The sequence below is a fragment of the Thamnophis elegans genome, chromosome 1 (assembly GCF_009769535.1).
Source record: "Thamnophis elegans isolate rThaEle1 chromosome 1, rThaEle1.pri, whole genome shotgun sequence".
Lineage (NCBI taxonomy): Eukaryota > Metazoa > Chordata > Lepidosauria > Squamata > Colubridae > Thamnophis > Thamnophis elegans.
Window position 1 is genome coordinate 168,432,694 of NC_045541.1, and position 14,088 is coordinate 168,446,781.

The window sequence follows — 14,088 nt, forward strand, 5'->3', positions numbered from 1 at the left end:
TCCACTGACAATGGTATAATCAGAACTTAATTTAATTTAAGTTAAATTAATGGAACAAGAAATGTGATATTCATCGGCACAAAACATTGGTCTGTTTTTAAACAAGTTGGCCAGGGAATTCTGGGATTTGAAGTCCACACATCTGGAAGTGGTCAAGAGTGAGAAACTGTTCTGAAAGAGGCTTCCCGAGAGCATGAAGCAAACTCCTTGTCCCGACAAAAACCCTTTTATTAATTTACTGTGAATTCTGCTCATTCACATCCAGCAAAGTCTTTCAAGGGAGAATTTACAGTCACAGACCTTATCTGGCTTGGAGAACTGACAGACCGATATCGGCAAAACTTGCCAAAGAGTCTCCGATGAACCAATTAAGAGAACTAATTGTCTCCTGCAAACCCCACTCCCCTTTCACTCCTCTTTTATTTCTTCTGGGAGGGGCCATTCATTGTCCACCTGTGGCCTTACTCCCACGTCGACCCCTGATCCTTAGCTGTTCCCTTCGTCTGGCAACTCTGCACATGCACACACTGGGAACAGGCTCCAGCTGTTCGTCTGCCTCACTGATGCCTGACTCTGAAGGCAGCTGATAACTGGCACATGGCTCTGTCCCCCTCTCTGCCTCTGACACAGAGCCCTCATCAGAGCCTTCCCCAGACTCCAGGACTGGCCCATGTTCTTCCCCAACCTCCTCACTGTCCGAATCTGCTGCCAGCTCTGCTGGCCACTGGCGGGCCACAATAGAAACACTGCACTACACTATCCCTGCTATTCTGTTTGAAAATATCCACTGAAGAGATAGAAACCATTCCATGCAATCATCAATTCAACTGTTCACCAGTTGTTTCTGTCAAGGTCTTCCTAATCTCTCTTCGGTATCTACCTCCTTGACAATTCATCCCATTCATTTTAGTGCTACCAGATAGAATCATGGGGTCAAAAGGGACTTTAGAGGCTTCCTAGTCCAAACTTTGCCCAGGGCAGAATCCACAAACTATGCAGCTACCAAACAAGTCTTGCAAATCTCCAGCAATTAAGCTTCCATGACTCCAAGAGCCAAGTTGTTCCACTGCCTGATAACATTCATGGGTGGGAAATTCTTCTTCAGTTTGAGTTTGGATCTGCTTCTTGCCCTCATTTCAGGAGTAATAACAACATTCCCAATGTGGGACCCACGCCCCAAAGGGGGGCAATTTGATTTTTAGGGGGGGGGATTTGAACCTTGTTTAAACCAAGTTAGTGGCCTTTTACGCTTTCTCCGCATGAGTAGAGTTTACTTTTGGAGTAAAGTAAGAATTATATGTCACGGGGGGAGGCATCAGGATTTTAGAGATTAGGTGGGACAAGGCCAAAAAAAACTTTGGGAACGACTGGTCTAGGGGTTAAGGCATCATACTAGAAACCAGAAGTTGTGAGTTCTAGTCTTGCCTTAGACATGAAAGCCAGTTGGGTGACTTTGGGCCAATCACCAGAAGACTGAATTCTAATCCTGCTTTAGGCATAAAAGTTGGCTGAGTGATTTTGGGCCAGTCACTCTCTCTCAGCCCAATCTACCTCATAGGGCTGCCATTGAGAGGAAAAAATAATGGGGGAAAGTGAAGTACGTTTGCTGCCTTACATTATTTATAAGAACAAAAAAGGTAGAAAATAAATAAATAAATAAATATAAATAAAATCAGTCTCCATCCTCTATCCTGGGACAGCCCTTCAGGTTTGGGAAGTCTGCTCCCCTGTGGGATGTGCCAAGGCCAATATTTTTATTTTATTTTATTTAGTTTGTCAAAACTTGTACAAGATAACAGGTATGTATAAACATGGATATCAACAAGGGAAATGAGTACAAATAAATAGGGACAGTAGGACAGGGACGGAAGGCACGTTAGTGCGCTTATGCACGCCCCCTTTATGGGACTCTTAGGAATCAGGTACCACAAAGTATAGATTTAGGAATAGTACCACAAAGCTTCAGCATCTAGAGTTTCCTTTAATTAAAGCTGTAAAAATCTTTGAAAATGGATCATTGAAGGAGAAATAGAGAATACACCCCCCCCTTCCCCTCCCCGCTGGGGATATTTGGATAATTAGAGCTTAGATCAGGCGGTGTTTCTGTAATTGTCCTGATTTTTGCTCTTTCTTTGCAGGTTGGGATGTAGAGATGGGCAGCAGTGATGGAATCAGCCCCGATGTTCTTGTCTCTTTGGCGGCTCCAAAGCAATGTGCCACAAGATTTATGGGCAAGCATCACCTGGTGGCTGGGCGCTTCCTCCCTTACGACGTGCAGAAAAAATTCGAACTGAATTTGCCAGAATACCCTGGCACAGAGTGTGTGGTTTCTCTGTAAAGCAGGGGTGTCCAACCTTGGCAGCTTTTAAGGCTTGTGGACTTCAACTCCCAGAATTCCCCCAACCAGCATGGGGAGTTCTGGGGAGTTGAAGTCCACAGGTTCTTAAAGTTGCCGAGGTTGGACACCCTTGTGGTAGAGCTTGGAATCATCCAGCAGTTTGTGGCTTCTGGATATCTTGGCCCTGCTGAGAATTCCCTGGTTTGCTTCTCTTGAATGTCAAAACGAGATCCCCAGTATTAATCAGTTCCATGTCTAGGCTTTGGAATGTATAATAGTATTGTTTAATTCATTGTAAAAAATCTGGCAAAACCATTTGGAAGAAACGGAATGCTCAGACAACTGAGCCACCTAAGGGGACCCCTCCGGAAAATGTAAATTAAAAGAGACACACATAAATTCCTCTTCAAATAACAGTTATGAAACCCATTAAAATTCAAGCCAGTTTCTTTTTTAAAAATCTGCTGAAAGCTGATTTATGTCTAGGTTGTGTGTCTGTCTGTGTGTGCGTCTGTGCGTGCGTGCTTTTAGGAAAAAAGTTTTTTTTTTAATGAAGGCACACTCAATTTTTTAATTTTTCTTCTTTCTTCCCTGTTGACTCCTCAAAGCAGTCTTTAGCAATTTAAGCCCAAAAGCTGATCTAAATATATTTTATATGTCATACTTTCAGGGGTATGTTTTCTCGAGATGGTCTCACCCATCTGGGACTAGGCCATTGCAATCAAGGTAGGGGTGGCTGCCAGGGAAGGGGCTAATATGCTCACCTCTTGCAAAATTTAAATATCTCACCTTACCCTGCCTTCAGATTAACCCACCTGAATGGAAAGAGCTCAATGTATAGGTGAGGCAAAGGTGCTGGGAAGAGGCATTCAAGTTTGCTACGCCTTAAGGAACAGTTTGGGACAGGAGTTGGACAGGGATGAGCGATGTTCTATTTATTTCTCCTTATTTATATTAAAATTCTTCCCTGCCCTTCTAATGTATACACATCATCAAGCAGGAGGTGCTTAATATCGAAAAAGTGGAAGGACAACAGATAGCTGGGTACAAGTCAGGGCTGGGTTCCAGAAGTCGCTACTGTAGGTTCGCTTGATGTACGCAAGCCCGCATGCGCAGAGCAATAAAAATTGTTCTGCGCATGCACAGAACCAAAAAACAAGATGGCGGCACTATTGATGCAGACCGGAGAACTGGCTCAGGGGCGTGGCAGGCTTGGGTCGCTGCCGGTTCCAGCAACCCAGGTCGCCAAACCACTACCGGTTCGGCCCAACCAGTCCGAACTGGTAGGGACCCACCACTGGTACAATTGCAACTGGCCTTTTTAAAGCTTTCTCTCCCCGCCTCCGCCTTCCCTTCTGTTAAAATGGACATACAGGTAGTTCTTTGACTTATGACGGTAATCGAGGCCAGAATTATGGTTGTAAATCGTGCTGGTTGTTAAGCGGGTCACCATATGATCCTGACCAGTTTTATGACCTTTTTTTGTAGAGGTTGTTAAGTGAATGGAGCGGTCATTAAGCAAATCCATTGTGTGTAAGTAAACACAGGTTTCTGGAAAAAAACGCCATACATCATAGGCTGGTTGCCGAGCTCCCATGCTATAATCACATGACCACATGTGGGTGTGGCTATCGGAACTTTGAATCGGTGTTGTAAATAACACTGGGTGGTCCACCATAGCTTCTAACAGTCGCTAAGCAACCAGCCATAAGTCCAGGTCCACCTGTACCACTAGATGTCAGTAAAGATATAGAAAAAGACTTTTGCTTCCATCTAGTGATTGTTTTAATTTTTTCCAAATAAATTTTTAGGCTTCCAGAATAGTTCTTTTAAGACCATCACCAACCCTTGTGCATAGGGCATAATCTAAAGCAGAGGCCGCCAACTGGTGGTCCATGGACCACTGGTTGTCCGCGAGAAAATTTTGGTGGTCCGCAGAAAAAATATTTGCATTTTTTATATTGCATTAGATCAGAGGTCCTCAAACTATGGTCCCTGGGCAGGATACATGCAATGAACATTTGTGTTGCTGCAGAGAGTCTCCCCCTTCGGAGTCTTTTTGTGAGGGTCAGAGGGGGGAAGAAATTCTGACTTGGGGTCTGCTTCAGCCCCCTGATGCGGAGCTTTGGGTGAAGGCTGGAGGGAAGTGCCGCTGGTGATGAAGAGCCAGAGGACCTTGTTGCAGTAGGACAGCATCATGGTCTGGAACTGGCTGACCATCTCAGCCTGCTGAGCCTTCAGGCGCTGGTACCTGGCCTTGTACTCCTGCAGGTCTTCCCTCTGCTTGGAAAGCCTATACTCCTAGTCCTCAGTGAAGTGCTTCTGCTGAGTCTCCTCCTCGGTCAGATCCAATTTGAACTGAGCCAGCTGTTTTGCCAACTCTTTCTCATGGTGGCTGCTTAGCTCCAACAACTGCTTCCTGTTGGGGCCCTAAGAAGCCCGGGTGGGCAGACGAGGAGTGGCTGGGAGGGGAAGGGTGAGTAGAGGCTGGTGAGGTGCCCCTTGTCGTGAGTGACATTGAGTTGGCTAAGCGCACCCAGTCACATGGCCACCTAGTCACACCCAGCCAACTGGTCATTGCGCAGCTCATATCAGTGGTCCACGGGATTTAAAATTATGAATTTAGTGGTCCCTGAGGTCCAAAAGGTTGGGGACTCCTGACCTAAAGGATCTAATTTATCTGGAGTTTTAAAGGGTTTTCCAGAAATGTCCCTCAGTTGGCCAATCATGGGATGATTTGCGTCTGTTTACATCTGTAACTCTCCCCAAAATATCAAAATATTTTTTGTACACAACCTTAATGTGCATGGTTTGTAATGGAATTTCCCAGAGAAACACTTTGTTAACACAAATGTTCCTGATGTCATATTTGTAAACTTTTCCCAATACAAGCTTTTAAAACATAAATATCACAGATGTCAGCTCTTCTCTTCTTGTTTTTTTTTTAGACAAAACAAAAGTCCTTTTTGTATAGAATTGCCTGAATTACACATTTGGAAGTTTAACTGTGGGGGGAAAGCTGATTAAGACAACTACCAACAAAACATCCAGCACCAAGTCGAGTTGAGCAATGCAAGAAGCCATTAAACTGTTCAAAAAGTGGATTTAAATTGAAATGAGTATGAGAGAGAAACTGCATTCTCCCATAGACAGAGGCAACCAACCGCTTAGTTTGGTATTCAATAGAGATTCTTGTCTAGATGCAACTTGCTCAAGCTTTGAGTAGCTGCTTGCCAAAACTGAGCCAGCGAGTGTAAATTTTCCTCAAGCGTTTACAAGGGCTGTTGTCGGAGCAAGTGTTACGTGTGCTTTCTTGAGTTGTACAAATAAGAAAGTTGAGGTATGGGCCTAACAAATAGACCAGTGCAAAATCTGTTTGTAGTTCATGCCAGAATGAGGAATATAGTAAAACTAATAGATGTAACAGAACACGTATTCTCCTGAGGGATAATGAACAAGAAGCTATTGTAAAAAGTGAATTTGGAGAATTTGAGTAGTTCACAACAAGCAAGGAGTGAAATAAGGATTCATGGGGTCTCCTCCATGTCTCTTTAATTTGGAATAGTCCTCGACGTACAACCATACATTTAGCGACCAAAATTACAACAACACTGAAAAAAGTGACTTGCAATCACTCTTGGCACTTATGACCCTCACAGCTTCCCCCCAAATCATGTGATCAACATTTAGGTGCTTGGCAACCAACGCCTATGGTCGCCATTTGTGAGCATCCCAGCCTGCTTCCAACAAGCAAAGTCGGGGGGGGGGGAGCCAGATTTGCTTAATGACCATTCTCTTAATAATTGCAGTGATTTGCTTAACTGCTGTGGCCAAAAAAAAAAAAAAAAGTTGGAAAATCGAGTGCAACTCAACAACTGCTTTGCTTAGCAAAAGAAATTCCGATCCCACTTGTGGTTGTTAAGTCGAGGACTTACCTGTATCTCATCATAGCAGGGAAGTTTTCTTGAGGGGCGTTGATGTTGTTACCTAGCCCGGTGGAATGGAAGATTTGCAAGAAAAGAACCAAGCTCGGAGGGCGTCAAGGAACCAATAATTCAAGCTTGATCTACACATATTTTCTTCCACTGGAACAATTGTAGAGAGGCAGTGTCAGCCTCTGTTTCGCTACTTGCTTTCGGCTGCCATTGAAACGGGGAGGGGAGGCATGGTATTTGGGAAGGGAAGTTTTAAGTACAGGAGAGATTGTGAAAAGGGAGTTTCGTTCTCACCATCTACTGTGCGTGCTGGAGATAGTGGATGGGCCCGCCAAGGCCAACTATCCTGCATACCAACCTGATGATGTTTTTTGAAGATGGAACTCACCTGACACCTGAGGGATTTGCAGATTGGACTAGGGATGGGGTTACCAGGGGGAGGGGGTTGATATCTATGATTACGCGCCCTTTTGCCTCAGATCTTGCTTTGCTTAGCTGCTATCTTTTCATAACCAGTAAATTTATTATTTATTTATTTATTAATTAGACTTATATACCGCTTCATAGGGCTTTCAGCCCTCTCTAAGCAGTTTACAGATTTTTTTTTAGCAAATTGAGTCAGCAACTTGCCCCCACAGTCTGGGTCCTCATTTCAACCACCTCGGAAGGATGGAGGGCTGAGTCGACCTTGAGCCGGTGAGATTCGAACCGCTGAACTGCAGATCACAGTCAGCTGAAGTGGCCTGCAGTACTGCACCCTAACCATTGCGCCACCACGGATCTATCAAAATGGAGCTAAGTGGTTTCTTTTTTGGTTGCTGAGGGTGGCTGGCTTGACAAGCAGGTTCGCCAACCTAACTCAGAATCTGCGACTCAGAAGACGCAATTATGAGGCTAAATATGGAAGGAGGGGCATCTTGGAGGTGGGGAGAAGAAAATCAAAATCAACGCTGCGAATAGCTGTGGCAGTCATGAGTGCAGTGGTTGAGGGGGGGTGGGTGCTATTTGAGGGACAGCCTATATCTAATAAAGGGTGGGATGTTACGGGTTCACCTTGGTTCGGGAGAACCCGTAGCTAATGTTATGGCCAGTTCGGAGAACCTCCAAATCCCACCCCTGGCTGGCCCACCCATCCTGCCCCGCCAACTCTGCCCCTCCCCTCCCAGGAGTCTCCACGCGGCCCATTTTGGATGCAAGGTAAGTGCAGGACCCACTCGGAGGCTAGGGGAGGGGGAAAATGAGCCTCCTGGAAGTCTCAGAAGGCCTGTTTCTGGTCTCCAGAGCCCAGGGAAGGGAGTTTTTACCCTCCCAGAGGCTCGGGGAAAGTCTCCGGAGCCTGTGGAAGGCAAAAATGCCCACCACTCCCGCCATGGTGCAGGAGGCAGACTAGGCCATGCCCACCATGGCCACACCCACCCAGCAACCAGGCAGAGTGTTTCCCTCCCACCAATTCAGCAAGTATTCCATCTCTCAGGCTGGGGGGTCAAACACTACACCCCTCAGACAGGGTCCGCAACTTGGGAGTCCTCCTGGATCCACAGCTGACCTTCGAACACCATTTGTCAGCTGTGACCAGGGGGGCATTTGCCCAGGTTCGCCTGGTGCACCAGTTGCGCCCCTACCTGAACCGGGAGGCTCTCACAACAGTCACTCGTGCCCTTGTGACCTCTAGGCTGGAGTACTGCAACGTGCTCTACATGGGGCTGCCCTTGAAGAGTATTCGGCGACTTCAGCTAGTCCAGAATGCGGCTGCGCGAGCGATTGTGGGTGCACCTCGCTTCACCCACATAACACCTATCCTCTGCGAGCTGCACTGGCTACCTGTCGATCTCCGGGTACGCTTCAAGGTGCTACTTGTCACCCATAAAGCCCTTCATGGTAGTGGATCTGGGTACTTGAGAGACCGCTTACTGCCAATTACCTCCACGCGACCTATTAGATCTCATCGATTAGGCCTCCTCCGAGTTCCATCTGCCGGTCAATGCCGACTGGCAACCACGCGGAGGAGAGCCTTCTCGGTGGCAGCTCCGACCCTATGGAACGATCTCCCCGTGGAGATTCGTACCCTCACCACCCTCCAGACCTTCCGCACAGCCCTCAGAATCTGGCTATCCCGTCAGGCCTGGGGCTAAGACTGTAACCCGCCCGAATGGTATGAATGTTGTGTTTTAATTATGTATTGTCTTATATGTTAAAAGTTTGTCTCCCCCCCACCTTTTGGGTTGTGAGCCGCCCTGAGTCCCCCCAGGGAAAAGGGCGGCATATAAATAAACTTCTACAATCTACAGAGAACCCGTTGCTGAAATTTTTGAAGCCCACCACTGTATCTAATGGTCTCTGCCTGTCCAGTTGGTCCAGCAGGATGAGCCTAATAGTATGGGGGAATGACCTTAGAAGATGTAGGAAGAGCCGAAGACTAGTCAACTTTCCCGCTAAAAGTTATCTCGGTCCACAGAAAGAGTCAGGGGACTTATGAAAAGCGTTTCAGAAGGGACCCTCCCTAATTTTCCAGAAAGCAAAAAGAGAGGCGGGGAGAAAAACTTTCAGACTTGCAAGATGCTGTTAATGTGTGACCTTAACAATAAAGATAGAACTTGCATGTATTGTCCTGCTTCTTCTCAATGAGGTTGTGCTGTCCACATATTCCGACACAAACTTTTCAAAAACTCGTCCGTTCCCCACCACCCCCACTAAAAATATTGGCGGGCAGGTTTGTACAATGACAGCTTTTTAACCGCGACTTCAAAAGGGATCCAGAAGTCTCTATTCCCTCCTCCTGCCCCGCACACCAATTTAAAAGCCACCTCTATCAGGAGAACTCTTTAGCATGACCTCGCTTCACATTAGCTCATTTGTGGTTGCATTGCCTTCCAGCTTCTGTCCAATTTTAGCAGCCCACACTAGAATAGCTTCTGTTGAAGCCTTCCCAAAAACAATAATAATAACAGAAAAATCCCCTGATATTCTTCCAAGTGCTGCTCAGGTTGAAATGCTCTTGAGTTCTGCGTCTCTCTAATTTCTCCCGTCCAGGCAGTCTATCCAAAAAGGACTCCCGACCAATGAAGGCTGAAGGCTGAGTCCTATAAAAACCTGCTGCTCTGCTCAGCCTAGGATCTTTCCAGCTCAGCTCAGGATCTCAGCCTAGAAGTCCCTCCCCAGAGGTGCAGAGAGAAGCTTTCTGACCCCCCACCCCACCCCACCCCGAAAAAAAGACCTTCTGGAGCAATGACAGGACTCAAACCGGCCCTTGTCTTCATTTCTTTTGTCTTCATCGGCGTCTTGGCTCAAGGTATTGGTACCTCTAGATGTGTGCATGTATTTGTGTGTATGTGGTTAGAGAAAGAGATATATTTTTTCTGTCCCTCCCCATATCACACGACAGACTTTTTATAGATTTGCATAGCTATCTAGGAATTAAAATGGCAACAATCTTCAAGAACAGGGAGGAGGACAGACTTAATTAATTTCATTGTCTTCTGTCCCCAAGGCAGCATACCTCATCCTCTTGCTCCTATTTTTCCCCCACAGCAACAACACTGCTGTGACGTAGGTTGGGCTTGTAAGAGGCTAATTTACCATGCGGCTGCAATTAATGGAGAGTTGATAATTGTCCCTAATTGCTAGATGATATGCTATCCAGAGAAAGAGACAGAATATTTCCTTCCTTTCTAGTGGGGTCACAATGTGAGGTTACATAAGGAAAGGGCCTCTTCCTATGATTTGTGACCAGAACGCACTACGGTAAGAGATAATGAGAGTGAGCTGTTGTGTTGACAAAAGGCAAATATGCTCTTAAAGCAAGTTGTAGCTAACTTGAAATGGTGACTGGCCTTATCTATGGTGGAGAAAGATCTAATAACAGAATGATTAAGCATGGTCTTGATAGAGACAGATAATTATTGAAGGTGGGGTGAGGGGAATGTTCTACTGAACTTTGAAAAGGCATTTTCCTGCCCAGTCTATGAACTCAGATTGCTAGACAGGACAGATCTCCTGGTCTCTTCTATGCCGGTCTCTCCTATATTATTTTTAGAATTATCCAGGGGGGATATCCAGCAGGTTCTGACAGGTTCTGGAGAACCAGTAGTGGAAACTTTGAGTAGTTCGGAGAACTGGCAAATGCCACCTCTGGCTGGCCCCAGAGTGCGGAGGGAATGGGGATTTTGCAGTATCCTTCCCCTGCCATGCCCACCAAGCCACACCCACAGAACTGGTAGTTTAAAAAAAAAGAATTCCACCACTGGATCTATCCATATTTAGATCTATTTATTATAAACAAAGGGCGAGAGAACCCTATTCATTTCAGCAGATTACTTCCCAATTTGCATATTTAATTCGTAATTCGTAATTTAATGAGCTTATATGCCGCCCAATCCCTGAGGACTCTGGGTGGCTTACAAATACAAGATAAAATAAAAATAACAGATAGGGGAAAGAAAACGAAAAACAGTTTAAAAAACACAACATACATTCAGCTTAGCTGGGGGTTGGACCTGATTTATAGATCAACAACCTCAGGCCTGCCGGAACAGCAAGGTTTTGGTGGCTGTTTGGAAGGCCGCGAGAGTGGGAAGGGTCTGGATCTCTGTGGGCAGATCGTTCCACAGAGCCGGAGCAGCTACAGAAAAGGCTCTCCCCCGAGTGGTCGCCAGCTGGCATTGTCCGGTCGACGGCACCCGGAGGAGGCCTAGCCTGTGAGTTCTTATCGGCCGTTGGGAGGTATACAGCAGGAGGCGGTCTCTCAGATATCCAGGTCCAAGGCCATGTAGGGCTCTAAAGGTAATCACCAGCACTTTGTAGCGCGTCCGGAGACCAATAGGGAGCCAGTGCAGCTCGTGGAGGATAGGTGTAACATGGGTGTACCGAGGTACACCCATATTTCAGTCCCTGTATAGCAAAAGTAAGATGGGGACTCCATGGGAACAGGTGGTCTAGTTCCAAATTTTAAATACGGTAGTGGAGAAAATCAACCACAGGCACCCTAGTCCAGAGGAGACCCCAGTTCAGACAGAGACACATAATCTGATCCAATCACTTTTAATGTTCTTACATGTAGCTTTCCCATAATGATTTTAATGCAGGTGATTGTTTTAGTAAAGCTAAGCAAAGGGGAGCATTGAAGCACAGGCAGATGACATCTTAAACGGCTGACCTCCAATCCATGAGGCAAGCAGAGAACTATGCTGGCATAAATTGCACTGCCTGAAGTCTGATCCCTCTTCTATCCCTAGCAGATGAGTAGTGTTCCCTTTGCTGTTTTAACGTGGAAGATGTTAAGGAAACATGTTCAGGCTTTCCCTCTCCTGCTGAGTGTCATCTGCTGACAGGAAAAACAAGCACCAATCAATCTCTTTAACGTGTGGTGGGTCAGGCAAATGCAGGCAGGTATTTTGACGAGCTGGTTTAACCACCAGTCAAGTTGCCTAAGTAATCTGGGTTTAATGCCCTTCTAAAAGAAACTCATCTTTAAAACTAACCAGTTGCAGAGCTATTTAGCTCTGGCTTTTGGAAGGAAGAGGCGAAAAATTGCTAAACCCTAGGAAAGCAAGAAGAGTGAGAAAGAGTATTAAAATAACCCTGGACAATATTGTCCTTAGCAAACTGACAGGCTTTGAAGATACCATATAATAAAGTGGCATGGAATCCCTCTGGTGTTTGTTTCTCAACCTGGCCTACCTTGAAAGACTGATTTGGCTTCTGTAGCAGTAGTGCTAGTGTAGGAGAGGACCAGGCTAAGCCCGAGGGAGGAGTCAAACATGTCATCGGACTTCCTTTGCACCCACACGAGATCTAACTCCAGCCGGCCTTGAATTCCATTGACTCTACCACCAATTTGTTTTGACGGTTAGTAGTTTAGATTTTTGTAGAGACCTTAAGCTTGCAATAAAACTTCATATATTCATTTGAACTTCCTGGATTTTATGATTTCTTGTGCTTGACAGCTACCCTGCCCCCCCAAAAAACCAAAACCAGTGAAGAGATGCCTTTGTCAGGAAAAGCTGTGTAAAAATGATCATTGGTACCAAAATCAGCAATATGCAACTGGCAGAACTCAATTTTCTTTACCCTCTTGATTTGACTTTCTATGCAGCAGTGGGTTAGCACTCTCTCAGGAGACTTATTTTTGCTTTTAAAACACTCACGCTAAATTCTGACTCGTTTAGAGTTCTATCCAAAGAGCACTAAGTCTGAGTAAAGAAGGAGCCAGCGCGTGTCTTGATGGCGTCTTCAGAAAATGGGGAGAAGGCGCAGATCCCTCTGCAGAACCAGATGTTGTGAGCCCAGTGGGCAGAAGGGAGGGGTAGGAAGAGCTGAGCGAATTAATTAATCAATGCCCATCTGCCAAAAACAGCCACTAAGGACTGAAAGAAATCCTAAGGGTAAAACTGCATTGTGTTCCATATTTGTCAGAATAATTTATAAAACTATGAAAGATCCTGACGCACCCGCCTTCTCTTTGAATAAAATCCAGGTAATTTGTGATGTTGGATTCTGCCAAGATAGAGCTCCACTTGTTAATACCAAGTTTCCCCAAAAATAAAACAGGGTCTTATATTCTTTTGACACCACCACCCCTGAAATAAGCGTTTGGCCTTATTTTCAGGGAGGTCTTATTATTTTTGAGGTGCAGGAGGTGGCGAGCATGGTCACCTCCTGGCTGCTACTGTCTTGCAGTATTTTCAGGGAGGGCTTATTTTCAGGGAGGGCTTATTTTCAGGGGAGGGCTTATGCATGCACTCAAAACCCAACTGGGCTTATAGCAATAGCAATAGCAGTTAGACTTATATATCGCTTCATAGGGCTTTCAGCCCTCTCTAAGCGGTTTACAGAGTCAGCATATTGCCCCCAACAACAATCCGGGTCCTCATTTTACCCACCTCGGAAGGATGGAAGGCTGAGTCAATCCTGAGCCGGTGAGATTTGAACAGCCGAACTGCAGAACTGCAGTCAGCTGAAGTAGCCTGCAGTGCTGCATTTAACCACTGCGCCACCTCGGCTCTAATTATCCAGGGAGGTCTTATTTTCAGGGAAACAGGGTATATTGGGCGGCACTGTACCTCCAAAAGAAAGGAAGCATATCACACATGCAAAAACACACACACACACACACACACACAAAGCAAGAGCAACACAGAGAGAATGGTGGAAGAAGACTCAGCACACAGAGAAGGAAATGATAAACTGTAGGATTTTGCTATCAGCCGGTATGCCAAAGGCAGCATCTGGAGAGGTCTGGTTAAGTTCATGGAGGGTCAGGCTATGAATGCTCTTTACAATGACGGTTTGCTGCCTTCTGACGCAGAGGCAGCAAGGCTTAAATATTGCTTGCTGGGAAGCAACATTTCAAGGGGGTTCTTGGCCTCCAACCTGGGTTGGCAAGTTTCCCCAATGCATCCCTGAGGACGGTGGTGGGATTCAAATTGTTTTACTATCGGTTCTGTGGGTGTGGCTTGGTGGGTGTGGCAGGGGAAGGATACTCTAAAATCTCCATTCCCTCCCCATTCCAGGGGAAGGTTACTGCAAAATCCCCATTCCCTCCCAATCAGCTGGGACTCGGGAGGCAGTGAATAGATGGGGGCGAGGCCAGCCAGAGGTGGTATTAACCAGTTCTCCAAACTACTCGGGATCAGTGTTATCTCCTGGCAAATGCCTGGACGAGTCTCTGCAGTATTCTTGCCAAGATTTTAGAAGCGGTTCGCCATTGCCAGCCTTTCTAAGGCTGAGTGAGAGTGACTGGCACGAGGTTGCCCGGCTGACTTCATGCCTTGGGTAAGACTAGGACTTAGCCTGGTACCTTAACCACTACCCCAAACT

General features: G+C 46.1%; 2 protein-coding genes across 2 annotated transcripts in view; both read left to right on the forward strand.

The window, feature by feature from the left end:
* YJEFN3 (YjeF N-terminal domain containing 3) overlaps positions 1 to 2,338 on the forward strand; it is a 32,778-nt gene extending 30,440 nt beyond the window's left edge. Inside the window, exon 6 of the mRNA XM_032214148.1 lies at positions 2,139 to 2,338. Within this exon, the coding sequence (XP_032070039.1) occupies positions 2,139 to 2,338 (200 nt within the window). The remainder of the gene's footprint in view (positions 1 to 2,138) is intronic.
* Positions 2,339 to 9,498: 7,160 nt separating this feature from the next.
* The window catches only part of CILP2 (cartilage intermediate layer protein 2), a 38,098-nt gene continuing 33,508 nt past the window's right edge, over positions 9,499 to 14,088 (forward strand). The window contains exon 1 of the mRNA XM_032214160.1: positions 9,499 to 9,562. Within this exon, the coding sequence (XP_032070051.1) occupies positions 9,499 to 9,562 (64 nt within the window). The remainder of the gene's footprint in view (positions 9,563 to 14,088) is intronic.